Raw genomic sequence first — 14,156 nt, forward strand, 5'->3', positions numbered from 1 at the left:
TGTGGGCGGGAATGACTTGGACTACAGCTTTGCTGAGGAGCCGGATATATTATTATTTTCACTTCTAGTGTGCAAAGGGTTTGCTCCCCCTTTTACTCCTCCGTGATTGGTGCCTTGCACTACAATATTACATTCAGGCACCCTTATACAGGCAAGGTGAGTTACAAGGAGGGTGAAATCTACATTAAAGGAGCGTTTGGCCCCCAGAATGAACTCTGTGCCAATCAGGATTTTCCGTACCGGTGTCGGTCACCGGGGCCCCAGGAATACAGTCCCCAGCAAGGGTAGCAAGCCTCCTTGACTGCCCATCATAATTATTTACGCACATCCTTTGGGCGTTATTTTTTTCTTATTTCTTGTCTTGTTTCGTTTTCTTTTCCTTTTTCTCCTATTTCATTTCTCCAAGCGCCAAGGTCGGTCTTCTTCCTACTGTTGACATCCCATCCCTCCTGATTCTAGATCTTTATAAGAAGGATTTTTCCAGAACTGTCGTGCTAGAGAGCTCAGTGGCTCCGCTGGTTGCTGTGAACATACGTTTTTTGGGTACATCTTTCGCCCCATCTTCTCCAAGAGATGCAAATCCTTTTTCTTGAAAATAGATATGTCAAATGGGTGGTCATTCACCCTTAGCTTTGTTACACAGGTATCTAGAGTATATGGGCATGTTTAGCCTTCCCCAAGATTCCCAAGGATACTTCATAATAACAGTCCTTTACATTTGCACTTTCGTATGGCAATTTTCGGCTATAATCCCTTATGCTTCAGGATTTCAGCTTCCGGTCCCTTTTCCGGAATACACAATATCATGGCCGGTTCCAGCTACACTTCAGTTCCCCTATGCCTCAGGGGGGTTCGTCCTCCCAACAGTACCTCGTTCTCTGGCCTGTCTCTGATGGTGCAATCCTTCGCATATTCCCCTTGAAGCTCATTCTGGAGCTCTACGTGCAAGAGTCCCTTCGGGCACTTGTTAGTGTACTGGTATTATTACCTTCGTTCCCATTAGTTTCTCTGACACTTGTACAATATATTTGTAGCCGGAGCTACCAACACATTAGAAGGTTCCTGATCTTCCTACTATTGGAAGGGTCAACTCCTAAACCCTCAGACAACCTTCCAATGCTTTACATTGGGAAGGTGTGTGGCCAAGGCGACAGACGCTGGAATCTGGGGATCACGGTTTGATCCTTGGCGCCAGATTAGCCCAGCACCATGTGACTCGGGGCAATACCTTGCTTAATCTTCCTGATGGCCCCTGCGCCTTGAGACCCTTACGGGTGATCGTACGCGCTTTACACATGTGGATTATTATTATTAAACCTTCACTGTCAGCAGAAACAGTTTTTAGCATTTTTGATGTATGAAGACCTCCATGCCGACTTCAACACTCATGGCGAAAGGTTGTGTCCTGCTCAGGGTGCTTTGTATCCTTTCACAAGATTAATGGGGCTTCTTGCATATCCGCCGTCAAGTAAGCAACCACCTTTTCGTGTTCAAGGTTCCCGATAACGGAAACTTGCCCGGCGCTTAACTATGTTGCTGGCGCTCCCTTATAACTCCAGGTTCTTCATTCCATGGCGATTCTTTCAAAGTGGAAAGGCCATGTTAGCTGGTAGATACATCACACATGACTCTACTGTGGGATTAATTTTCCCCACATGACGTCGCTCTTCTACCAAAAACTTATACATATTGATTTTTTCGCTCTGCTTACAACAGCCGTTCGACCGTTTTTTCGGCTAGTATTTTTCCAACAGATTGTGAATGGATGGGCTTGTGCCAATCTTTCTCATCAGGTATTCCATTAACTCCCTCCCAGATCAGAATATTCCTCTCTAAGGGGACGGGTTTTTCTCTAGCTTCCCTTATTTATAATAGCCTATTCATTCATACTACCCAGGATTAGATTCCGGTTCATGCGGTGACGCTAGGCCTTTAGACCTGTCGCAGTTCCCACAGCAGGTAATACCAAACTGGATTTTTACAGGTACGGTAGTTATTTTAAACAAGGTTTCATTTTGCTTTATACCAGGACCACAGCTTATCAGATCTGCTACATGGCACGCTTTCCAACTACAAATTATGGGTTTACTGTCTTACAATTTACAAGAGGTCCTAGTTACAACCTGTTACTGCGGTCTCGATAGCTACTGTCTCTAGTCTGCTATGAAGGCTGCAGGGATTCCTACCCAAATGTTTGGGGCACATTCTGTTCCAGGTGCTTCAGTATCCAAGATATAATTAATGGTTGGTTGCGTTACAAAAAATCTTTTAACATGTGCCAGCGACTATACTTACCACATAGTTGAGGACGATTATGCCATGGAATAATTTCATATCAAATGTCCGGTCACAGTCGGTTCATGGTGCCATGGTTCTTAATGTTATATGATTTATTTCTGAATGTTCAAATACCTCAAGGTCTCGATTTCTGAATTTCTGTTTCAGCAATTATTACAAATCGGTGGGTGATATAAATGTTGTTGCGTTAAACTAGCATAATACGAAGCCTCCGGTCCTGTAATAGAATAAAAAAATTGCTAGCATTTGTGCCAAGAATTTTCAATTCTATTAAAGACACGGAGGCGAGGATTATCCCACCCGGTTTTATTACTATATTTGTAATAATTACCCACCCTCATGTATTTGATATGCTGTTTAAGCAAAAGTTACGGGTTTTTCTTGTCTCATTCCTTTCAGGTTCGGGGAAAGATGATGGAGCAGGTGTGCTTCTGGTTTCCATGACGTAAACTTCCCAGTCGGAATGTGGTTCTTCCCCGTTGGAGGATGGTTGTTGGGATTCCCTCTCCTTGTTTTTGGACTGCAATTATTAACCCCTTCTTTGCTCGTGATGGAACAACTCCGCCACAAGCCGCGGACGCGTTGTGCTGGTGAAGGAGTGGTTCGTCACGGCGCGGCCGCCCCGTCTACGCGGCGTCAACTCTGCGCCTGCGCAGCCGTTTTATTGAGCGGGCTGGGCCGTGACGGAACCACTCCGTCACAAGCAGAGCGCGCTCGTGACGGAGTGGTTCCGTCATGAGCACCCCCTTCCCCCCCAAGCTTCGCAGCGGAATTACCGCCGCGGCCAAGGGTTTAATGTTATTGGCTGTTATAGTTGGAGCAAAGAAAGAGGAAGAGAAACGGGATGCAGTGGCTCTTACAGGGCTGTACAGGATGTGATGTATGGACAAGCATCATGGGAAATGTAGTTTTATTTGCATACAAAACGTTTTTATTGGCTGCTGTGAGTAGCAAATAAAAGAAAGAGAAGCATAATCCTCGCCTCAGTGTCCTTAATAGAATTGAAAATTCTTGGCGCGAATGCTAGCAATCTTTTTTATCCCTCTAGCTTGAGGCAGAGGACCACAGGCCCGTTGGTCATCAAGGTTCTGGGCAATAAGGAGGGCACCAACATTCTACAACCTACCCCATATCTCCCTCTGTGAATTTCTAGAGGCTGCACTGCCCCGTTACGTATTCCCAACAACCAAGACGGTTACTTGAACTATATATACCAATGCAAAGCAATCCTAGTCTGAATGGCAGTCAACACTTTGGAAGTAAACATGTCCCACAGCTTATACCACCTACTGTAGGTGATTGTGAAACAAAGCCCAGACTGCACATTCCATTCGTTTACCCCTGAACAATTTTACTAGTTAATTTTTGTAGCTGAATGTAATCTTTAACTTGGAAAATGTTAACCTTATTTTAACTTTGAAACAGTTTTCCTGTAAACTGCTTGCACGCAGTAGTAACTGTTCGTATGTAAGATGCTTTCATGTTAGACATGTCATGTTCGTGCTATACTAATTTGAGAAAATAAATACAAGTAAATAAAATATTCTGTTAATACAGTAAAGGGGCAGGAATTGCCTAATACAAAATTTGCATTTTACACTTGTTTTTTCTAGCAGTATGAGAGTATTGAAATATACTGCACACCGTTTGACTGTAAGGGGTTCATCATTCTTCAGTGGGCTCAACTGGCGACAGTGGCAATGTGGGGTTGCTGGCCCAGGGCAAATATGCTTGTCAAAAAAGGAGTAAGGGAGTACCATATGACTAAAAGCTCACATGGGCTAAGCCCGTATTTAATATTATTGCGAAATCGATAACAAAAGCTCTGATATCTTTCACAGCCAAATGCTCAGGACCTGGGAGGTTGGATGCAATACGGCCATAATGTGGCAGTCATTCTCTAGAATATTCATCCAGGTAATAGAAATAGGGCAGTACTTGAAGCTGAAGTCAGCCCATTGATCTGCCTTTGAGGTTGTGTTGCTTCCAAAGCTGGTAAAAGCACTCCTGGTTGCTCTTACCTGGTCGAAAAACACAGGCAGAAAAAAAACTGCCATACAAGTTCGATGAGGTCCAATGGCTGTCACCAGAATGGTTCAGGCAGTCCCTACAGGCTCAGAACCACAATTGCACCAGAGGCAAAACAATCAAAGTATAGCAATGCCACTCCATGGGAAAGCTATGTTCCAGAAAGTCTGTAACAAACACCCACATGGAGTATAAGGTTGGACAAATAAACCAGATGGAGCAGACTGTACTTATATTGATTTCCGAAGCAGGAAAGCGAATACATTTAAGATGATGTTGACTCTGTGTGAACTGTGCACCTTTAAAGATGATTGGCTGTTTGGCATGAGTTGTGAAGCGTTTTTACTGTGCCCCATGAGAGTTTGCTGCTTTGAAAGTTATAAGCACAATCCTCTGATCCTGCCTTGATATTCTTCTAAATTCTTCTGATATACCGACAAGAGCAACTACCATCACTTCAGGTTGATTTTCTTGCTTTATAAGAGGATCTTGGACAAATCCCAGACAAAGTTTGTGTAGCTGCTGTCATTCTGATGTTAGTGCTGCCGTTGGCATGATCTCCAATAGTGGGAGGCTTCAGTCCTCCACATTTGTTAGTCTATTTCGTGTCACTGTCTACAAGGTCTCATGGACTGTGTCAAGTTGAATGAACACTCAAATATATCCCAAATACAGCATGTGACGTTCCATGTTGCCAAATCACTTCCTCCATGCCTAAAGTGTCCATCTTGTTTAGGGCTATGCAGCATACAGCTTTAGTAGTCTTTTGAAGACCTGTTGTTTCCAATGCATTACACGGCTTTGCGTCAGCCACTTGCTTGTTGTTGGATAACTTTGTTGCCTAGAACGCACCCTTTCTTCTGAATCAATGGCTTTTCCTCCCATTTCTTATGTTTCTCCCACCCATGACCCTGTTGGTCTCTGTGTTTTGATATGGTATCCTTCTACTGCCGAGGCCAGACCTTGCTTTGCAGTGTATGTTTGTGCTTTTAGATTTTTTCGCTCCCTTGCTCTCTCCAGTTCCTTCCTCCCCACCCTAAACTGTGCATTGCTGCCCACACATGTGCACATAGACACATGCTTGGTGCCTTTATAAAAAAATCCCATTCAAAGATGTATTTATGCTGTTGATATTTCTATAGCACAAACCTAGCATAAAGGAAAGTCGGCATTCTACCCGGTCAAAGAACAACTTAACATCAGCTAGTGATAGGAGAGGTCCTGGGTTTTTGGACTGCACTGTGAGGTAGTGCTCTTTAAATAGGTGTCTTCAACTTCCTTCCAAATTGAAGCAGCATTGGGATTTTACTGATGGATGCAGGGATTGTGCTCCAGATCCTGGATGCACAAATGGAAATGGCCTGTTACCACAAGAGATGGTGAGCTTATCTGCAAGATAAGTTGCTGTACTGGTTGTGATTACTTTGTAAACGATGCAGCTGCTTTTGAGGGTGATGCGGGCCAGCAAGGTCAGCCAATAGAGTTCCGACCGGATGAGGGGTGATGTGATCATATTTTTTCAGGCCTTGGAAGGTATCTGCGTAGAGTGTTACTTTCTCTTAATTGGTGTCAGAGTGTGGTCTGCGAGGCCATAAAGTATGATTTGCCACAATCAAGATGCAAGAGTATGAGGGATTGAGCTGCATTTTAAAGTTTCTTTTTGATTTGAAATGTTATATGTATATTACGTTGTTAAGGCATAATTGCTGTAAAAAAAATTTTTTTAAGCGGGGTACAAAAAAATATCTGTGGTGAAGGCATGCAATGTATTTCCCTATGTTCCGTCTTTCTAGTTTTCACAGTGTTTTCCTTGATGGAGGGGTTTGTGTTCAGAGTAAATCCAAGTGACTTGCCTTTCAGCAAAAGTATGGGTTTGAAGCTAACAAGGTTTATGTCATTGAGACAGTTTTGTTCCGTTTCTTGTTTGTTCTTGACAAATAAGAAGTAGTCTGGTTGGGTTGAGTTTGAGGTAGGGGTGAAACCTCCAGGTCTGGATGACGAGCCGGCAGTCTTTGAGGTGTTGGACGTCTAACGTAGAGAAGATAGAGAAGACTTTCAAGTAGAGCTGTGTGTTATCAGCACCAAAATGCTCCATGTAGAGGTTGGAGACGACTGGAGGAGACCGTGTGGAATTCTGGGGGATTCAGCAGGTGATAGGGATTTTTTTTGTACCCGGATGGGCCGACATAAAGAAACTGGTGTTGGTTGGAAAGGTAAAAGGACATCCAGTGAAGGGCATTGCCAGCGAATCCCACTCAAGACTCTAGAGTGTGCATAAGGATGGGATGGTAGACTGCATCGTAGGCAACTGAGAGGTCCACCAATATCAGGAGCCATCATTTGTGTTCAGGAGGGCATTGTCTAGCTGTGTAAGGTAGTGTCTCCATACTGCAGCTTGATCTGAAGCCAAACTTATATCCATACAGGAGATTGGTTAGCATTAATGTAATACTTTTCCCATGATCTTGCTAATGAATAGTAGGTGATTGCTGGGTCATTAATTGGTGAGGTCATCGGGGTATAGTGTAGGTTTTTTGTAGGATTCGCATTCTGCCAGTCTGGCGAGCATTTGGGAAGATGCCTTCAGTGAGGGGAGGCATTGACAATGGTGAGTAGGAACATCCCCAGGTAGAGCTTTGACGAAGGACAAGGGTAAGACATCATCTTCATAAGGAGTAATTCTGACGGAAATGAGTATGTTGGCAAGATCCGCAAGAGATAGGGCTTTGAAGGCTGACCATTGCAAGATTCTATGGGAAGTTGTGGGCATAAGAGACTAAGCAGGCTTGTTGTCGATGTGATGTCAGGTCTTCTGAATTTCTTTTTTGTTGCATAAGTAGAGGTTCATGACTGTACTTTTCAGAATACCCACACATCTGTGGTAGCTCTCAATGGATTTTATGGCAGACGCCATTTCCCTATGTGATTAAAGTGATGTTGCAATTCAAAAATAAAATCTGCTCTAGTGAAGGTAGACTGGTAACATTTAACATTTTTGCAAAAAATGAAAATTTGACACATTGTAGAACATTGGTGGCGAAAAAACCTTTTATAGTCCTGAGGGAGATGCTCAAGTTAACCTAGCTTGTTTCATGTGGAACCTTGACATAATGCTGGGATTAATGGTTAATTGTAGAAAGTAAAATAGTTCAGGATAGGTGCCACAATTGTCGTGTGATTGTTATTAAGTGTCCTAATAGATCGTGTATGTATCTTTAGGTAGAGAAGGCACTCAAAAGATTGGTGGCTTATTGCTCTATTGTGCGAACAGATCACCCACTCACTGGTCAAAAATATATATGTTGCAGGAAAAGGTAAAGAACATAAAAATAGTTTTGAAATGTAATTCTTAACTGTACTTGCCTGTGAAGCAATGCCACGTGACCTAGTGACTCCTGCTATAAATGCAGCACATCTTACCTGAGATGTAATGACTCCAGATTTAGTGGCTATAATGTATTAAGGGTACACCTTAAAACATGTCATCTATAACCTGCAGACCACACAAAATGACCTCTTCAGTGCTCAGCAGATAGTAAAGAGACGACCAGAAAGGAGAACTTCTCGTTCTGTGCACCAAGGGTTTGGAAATCTATCCTTGTCCCAAAACGCCAATCCCCATCTTAACTCCATTTTGGGAAGTAACTCCAGGTTCTAGTCTTCAAAGGGCTCCTCACTGTATAACTGACTATCTGCCCTTAACCGTGTATAAGCTATTTCTGAATCGTACGGACCCCAGACGTATTGCCCTATGTAGCTCTACCCTCCCCATGCCCATTCCATACACTTTCTCCATATCCTCTCCATTTCCTGTCCCTATCGTCCCTCTCTTCTTGGAAGTGCACTCCCCTCCTTTATGGCTAGACTTGCACTATATGGAACCATACACACATATTCGGATTAGGGAATATTTGCACTTGGTCATAGGGTTTTTTTTCAGACCGCTTTTTCTCCAAGTAATACCTGCAGGTATTTGTGCAGCCAAAACAGCGCCATGTGTGGATTACACTGAGCAAAAAAAAGGACCTAGTGTGGTAATGTATTTTACCGGCTGTGCTTCTTGCTTATTATCTTCACCTGTCATGAAAATGAGACGAATTCAATGAGAATGGAGGAAAGGAAGATGCCTGTGAGCAAATGCGCCTTCTGTGTCCATCCAGCGGCGTTGTCATGTAAACTAACTTGAACGTTCAGAACAGAAAATAAAACCTAAAGTGGATTGTTCTTTTATATTAAATCCGTCCGTGTACAATGCCGATGACGCACATACTGACAGCTTCTCGACAGGTCATCACAAAAATAAATTTACTACGGTTTGGGAAAGCTCACAGCACCAAGTGTATTAAAAGTTATAATAATCCACTTTTTTATCTCTCAGTTTATGCAGCGAGGCTTGGATGCGGAGACTAGAAAACAGTTGGAAGAAGATGAAAAGAAAATAATTTGTGATGAACACTGGTACCTGGATTTGCCCGAACTAAAGGAAAAAGAGTAAGCAGATTTTCATTCGTGTTGCATTGTAACTTAAACGAAATCGTGCAGTTTTTGTGTCTGTCCTCCCACATCCAGAACCTATATTTTTTTACAAGTGAACAGGGGCTATCCCGGGGAACACTATTAAAGTACACGCCTTCCCTTCTTCTTTAATCAATAGTTGGTAGTGTTCTCACCTACTGCAGTTTGTATTCTCTCCTACTGATTCCTAATTCCTGTCAAACGTGCAAGGCTTTACTCCCCAGCTCACCATTTCTTAGCAGGTCCTTGTGTTAGCTGAGAACCTTTTTAGTAATTTTACACTTGCCGTCTTTATTTACACTCTTGTATTTCTGGTTTGACCACATTTTTGTTTTCTGTTGGAGGATCCTCATGATAGGATAGTGTTAATTCTGTTCCATTTTTTTTTCTGTGAGAGGCAAGTGGTAATAGATCTCCAAGATTTAATCCTCATTCTTTCACCTGTGCACTGCTACGCATTCCTTTTTCACTTTTTTTATATAAAAAAATTAAGAGCAGGCTCTAGTGTAGGCAACTACTTCATTCCTAAATTAGTGAATACAGCCTTGCGTGTCGTGGGAGCTTTCAGCCAGGCATTTACCAGGTTTTTTCAGTGTGTGCAAATATATTGGCGAAGGGGCTGATGAAGTGCAAGGATGTCACAGAACTGAAAATGTGTTTGTTGCAGGGAGCGTGCATTTGTTCTGCATACCCTATACCTAAATCTGCTTAGTATTATAAAACTTGTGTTTCTCAAGGCAGCATCTGCATGTGAATCCAATGGCAGCGTCAATAGGAAACAAGCATTTACAATGCAACGGTTTCGCCTTTGACAAAGTTAGAGCTACTGGCATTGTAAATGACAAATTGTTTATTTATGTGTTGGTTTTGAAAACAGATAAATAAATGGCATTGCCATTTACAATGTCAATAGCTTAATCTTTCGCAAATGCAAGACCTATTGCATTTGCACCCACACAAACACACACAGCCACACGCACACAGAGCCACACACACGCACACAGCCCCCTGTCGACTACTCTCAGCCTGCCCGTCTCGTGCTGGGAGCTATCCTGTTTCAGTGTTTACTTGCACGCCCAGATTTTGTACTCCTCATCTGCAGTGCCGTTTGTCCTCCTGGGGGAACTCTGTCAGAAATAACACCCCCTTTGCAGTTTGAGACGATCAGATAACGAGCCAAAAAAGAGAAAAAACGACGATTTAGAACATGCTTCATTTTAGTGTTTATTTTAAACGGATTGCCAAGCCGTTAATAAGCTTAAACTAGTTCACTTATACCGATAGTGCCTGTCCCCGGCTCTGTACATACATGTGGGATGTGAGGGGTTCTGAATAGAAAGAGCTCTGCGGCTCTGCGCTTCCTGCAGCAAAATAATTGGCTTCTGTCGGTGGGGCAGCCCCGCGCACCAGGGGAGGATGAAATTCTGAGCCCAACGCCTGCCACACCTGGATTACATGGATAACCTCCACGTGAACAGCGAAGTATGAAAGATCTCCCTGCGACAGGCAGACTAATCCTAAATGGCAATTCTACCCACACAGAGATCTGTGCATACCGTTGAGACACGGGTTCGAGTCCCGACAGATTCATCCAGCCTTTCAGCTATCCGATCGCGCTGATTAGAAAAATATGAATAACTGAGACTTCAGCGATAAAGTTCCATATAAACCATAGAATATTACTAAGGAACGCAAGTCTGACATGACCGGTACATGCGCAATTAGCGCCAGGGAACTTTTCAACGGGGACAGTGGGTGACAGTGGGTGATGGCACCCCGCTTGGGCCCTGCACCCCGGTCGCCAGTTGGCCATGTTTCAGTCGTGCCTAGGTACAACGGGCAGTGATTGTTACGCCTGAGTGGATGAATGCTGCCGGAAGGGGGCAAGCGTGGGGTATATCTGGTCCACTGCGTGCCCTTTCAGGGCAGTCTCTGGACCCAATTCCACCCCCCCCCTCCTCCTACGGGCGTAGCTCTCAATAGTGCAACAGGTGCAGTAACACCGGGGCCCACCGTGCACCGAATTAAGATGATTATTCGCATACCCACGTGGGCCTGCGTTACTGGTGCTTTTTTCACGTGCTGCAGAATAAAGGTGGGTGAGCCACTGAAAGTTCGATCCTGGCTCTGGCTCAACTCGAGCTCATGTTGAATCCTACGACAAACTGAACTTTCATGTGACCTCTGTCTGCCCTTTCGCCCTACCCAGAATGTGGCTTAATGGCCAAAGCTGCCGACTTTGGAGCTGGGTAACCAGCCTGGAGTCTCGGCGTTGGCTCAACTTACTGCGATTCTGGGAAAACCACTTAATCTCCCCATGCCTGAAAAATGAATGTGACATTGTGTAATGTAACTGGTGTTTATGTAAGGCGCTGTGATAGCTTGCGGTCAAGTTCCCTGCTATATAAAAACTGTAGAAAAATGCACAGAGGGGTAAAACAAAGCATGACAATAAAAAAGAGACCAATAGATACCCGTTTAATGGCTGATTCGTACAAAGTGAAACCAGAAAACCTGTCTAAATTGTGTGATCTTGGGCAAATATTTTATTTCAGCAAAATTCTTTTTTCTTCCTATTTGCGCATAAAAGTACTTTAAAATGTGAGTGTTGAATACCAGCTGTACAGAACATATTATGTTAATAGCCTATAAAGTTGCATTTTAAAACAGGCCACATAGAGGGTTCACATTACAACTGTCTTGCCTCTTGGTTCATCAACGCACTGTGGCCAGTTTGGGGATGGGGGAAAGAAATGGTTCTAGATTCGTGTTTAACTTTAAAAGCAATCACTTTTAATAAGTACTTCTCACTGCGGTACTATAATATGAGCTATTTATGTCAAAGCGTCAGTACGTTAACGAAATACACTTTCTACACAGGGAACGTTTTCAGAGTTGGCTCGTTCGCGGATTCTTGGAGCCAGGCCAGGCCCTTGGCTCGGCTCTGCCAGTTAATTTGTTGGCTCGCCCACCTCCACTACAAATTGCGCTGCCTGTTGTCTAATTTACTTTTAATCCTAGGCTGAAATCCTACCTATGAAGAGTTGCTGTTTAAAATTTGTGTCACTCTTTTAGCGTGATTTACCCTTTAGGATCGAACAATGATCGTTATCGTCTTTCTAGGTATTGTGCACTTATTCATTTTTTTCAAATGTGCCCTACGTGATGCACTTTAATAGAGAGACGGACGTGGCACTCTGGGTGTGTCAGCTGTCTGATACCAGTGTACTACAACTGTGGTCAAAAATACACTGTTTTATTTGTTTTACTTGCGTAGAGTTTGCTCGTAGGTGTAATCCGGTAGGTTTGCATTTCCTTGGAGGTGCATCCCATATGAGGTAGTGATGCCATTACGAATCCCGCTCCAGTGGGATGGACGGTTTATCATTCCTAAGTGTATCACAATGCTCATTAACATCCTAGTATGGGCTTTTCTTTTACAAGTCACAGGGTAAATACTTTAATTGGTTCCAGTCGAATTAATTAAAACTACGATTCCCAGAATGCTATGGGTTGTAAAAGATAGCAGAGGAGTGGGGAATGGTGCTCCGATGTTATGAAGGTATATTGTAACCTTAACCGTGTAAGGTGGGAAGCGGGCAGCTGCAGTCTGGGCTGCGCCCATCATATGTGTATCGTGATGCTCGGCCGCATTCTAAGGTTGCGCGAACAGTTCTGCACACGTCACTAGTGTTGTTTTGAATGAATCCCTCGCTTCCATGCTAGGCATTTGCCGATTCAAGTCTCCAGATTCGGATGTCATTAGAAAAGTAATGGACACAGGAAAACATGCAGAACCGTGCCTAGAAGTCCTATATTCATTGACATGACCCGATCTTTCTTGAATCTCACTCTCATATCTTCTCCTAAGGGGATGCACCTTGAGACGCTTGATACAGCAGAGCTTTGTCCTATTGCCAGCATCTTCTATTCTCTTGAAATCGAGTCGTAGGATTTCCATTTACAACCTATTGCTATTAGCTGCTTCTATTGAATCCTACAAAGACTACAATTCCCAGAATGCAATGACTTCGTAAGTTAAAGGCTAGGACAGGGAAGACATTGTGCAGCCGTTAAGGTATCGGGTCTTCCCGTGAATGTCTATTCAATAACTCTAACTCATTCACTCAGCAGGGAGCGCGCTTTCGTCCTTCTAGTTTGCTCCTGAGATCAAAGTGTGTTTAGAGTAAACCTTCATGCGCAGGCGAGGGGTACTTGGCTTAATTAGGCATGTATGCAGATCCCTGTTTAGGCAAGGGCTTGAGAAATCACTTGATATGCCTAATCTGGAGAGGAAGTTTACTCAAGGACCTGGCCATTGTGAGATAGATAGCCGCTGAAAGACAGTAAAAACAGTGCTGGGTGCTAACACTACAAAGAGTTAATCACGGCATTGTTGCTTTGTGTGGTCGAGGCTTTTAGAGTCAGGCTCCCTTCAGAAATGATTCTAGGGCTGCACGACTGCAGTCCACCAAGAGCACCTACCGGAGGCCGGGGAGAGGAGCAGCAAAAGCAGCATCCGCTGGAAGGCGCAGCTCAACATGGCGAGAACGGAGTCCAGAGAAGAGAGAGCCGCCAGAGAAGCAGAACCCGCGGAGGAGTAGGCACAGTACAGCAGCGGTCCGTGGACACCCGCAGCAGGCAGCGAGAGATCAGTGCTGCGGACAAACCAAGCCTGACCAGAATGCAGGCGGCGATAGAACGAAACACGCAAAGACGAACTGGACTTCCCCCGGGGCTGGTCGGCCTTGCGGAATGAAAAAAACAAAAATAAACCCGCCCACCGCCGCATGACGTGGGCAGAAAGGGGCAGAAAGAGAAAAATTCTCAGGAACGCCCACGAATCTGCTCGCAGAATGACGAGCAGATCTCCAATGGCTAGCCTCCATTTATGGAGCTAGCCAATGGAAAGAGAGGGCGGGACGAAGCTCCATGCTGCAAGTCAAAAGATTTTACCTGCGCGAAACGCTGCTTGCGCAGCTTTCGGCAGGCGAAACCTAAAAATTGTCTGGTTTTAGGATGCATGGTTTTGAAGTAAGTTGAGATCCAAAAATTACTAGAGACCTCCCATGCATCTGAGGGGCGACAAAAGGACTCCCTCGTTATAAGCGGGGGGAGCTGTGCCGTGCATTTGTGGGCGAGATGAGGGAGACTTGAAAGGGGAGGGGACACGGAATTATAATAGTGCATACTTCGCATCTATGTCCTATATGGGATCTGGTTTCCTTGATTCGAGTCCAGAGACACATATAGTTGTGTTCCTTTAGCTAAGGTAACGCACAGCTTTCATCTTCCCTATTGTTACTTTTACAGAC

General features: G+C 44.1%; 1 protein-coding gene across 1 annotated transcript in view; it reads left to right on the plus strand.

Moving 5' to 3' along the window:
- The window catches only part of MPHOSPH6 (M-phase phosphoprotein 6), a 49,029-nt gene that overhangs the window by 11,579 nt on the left and 23,294 nt on the right, over nucleotides 1-14,156 (plus strand). Inside the window, exon 2 of the mRNA XM_086945883.1 lies at nucleotides 8,705-8,817. Coding sequence (XP_086802009.1) covers nucleotides 8,705-8,817 — 113 coding nt within the window. The remainder of the gene's footprint in view (nucleotides 1-8,704; nucleotides 8,818-14,156) is intronic.

The sequence above is a fragment of the Lissotriton vulgaris genome, chromosome 12, assembly GCF_964263255.1.
Source record: "Lissotriton vulgaris chromosome 12, aLisVul1.2, whole genome shotgun sequence".
Classification (NCBI taxonomy): domain Eukaryota; kingdom Metazoa; phylum Chordata; class Amphibia; order Caudata; family Salamandridae; genus Lissotriton; species Lissotriton vulgaris.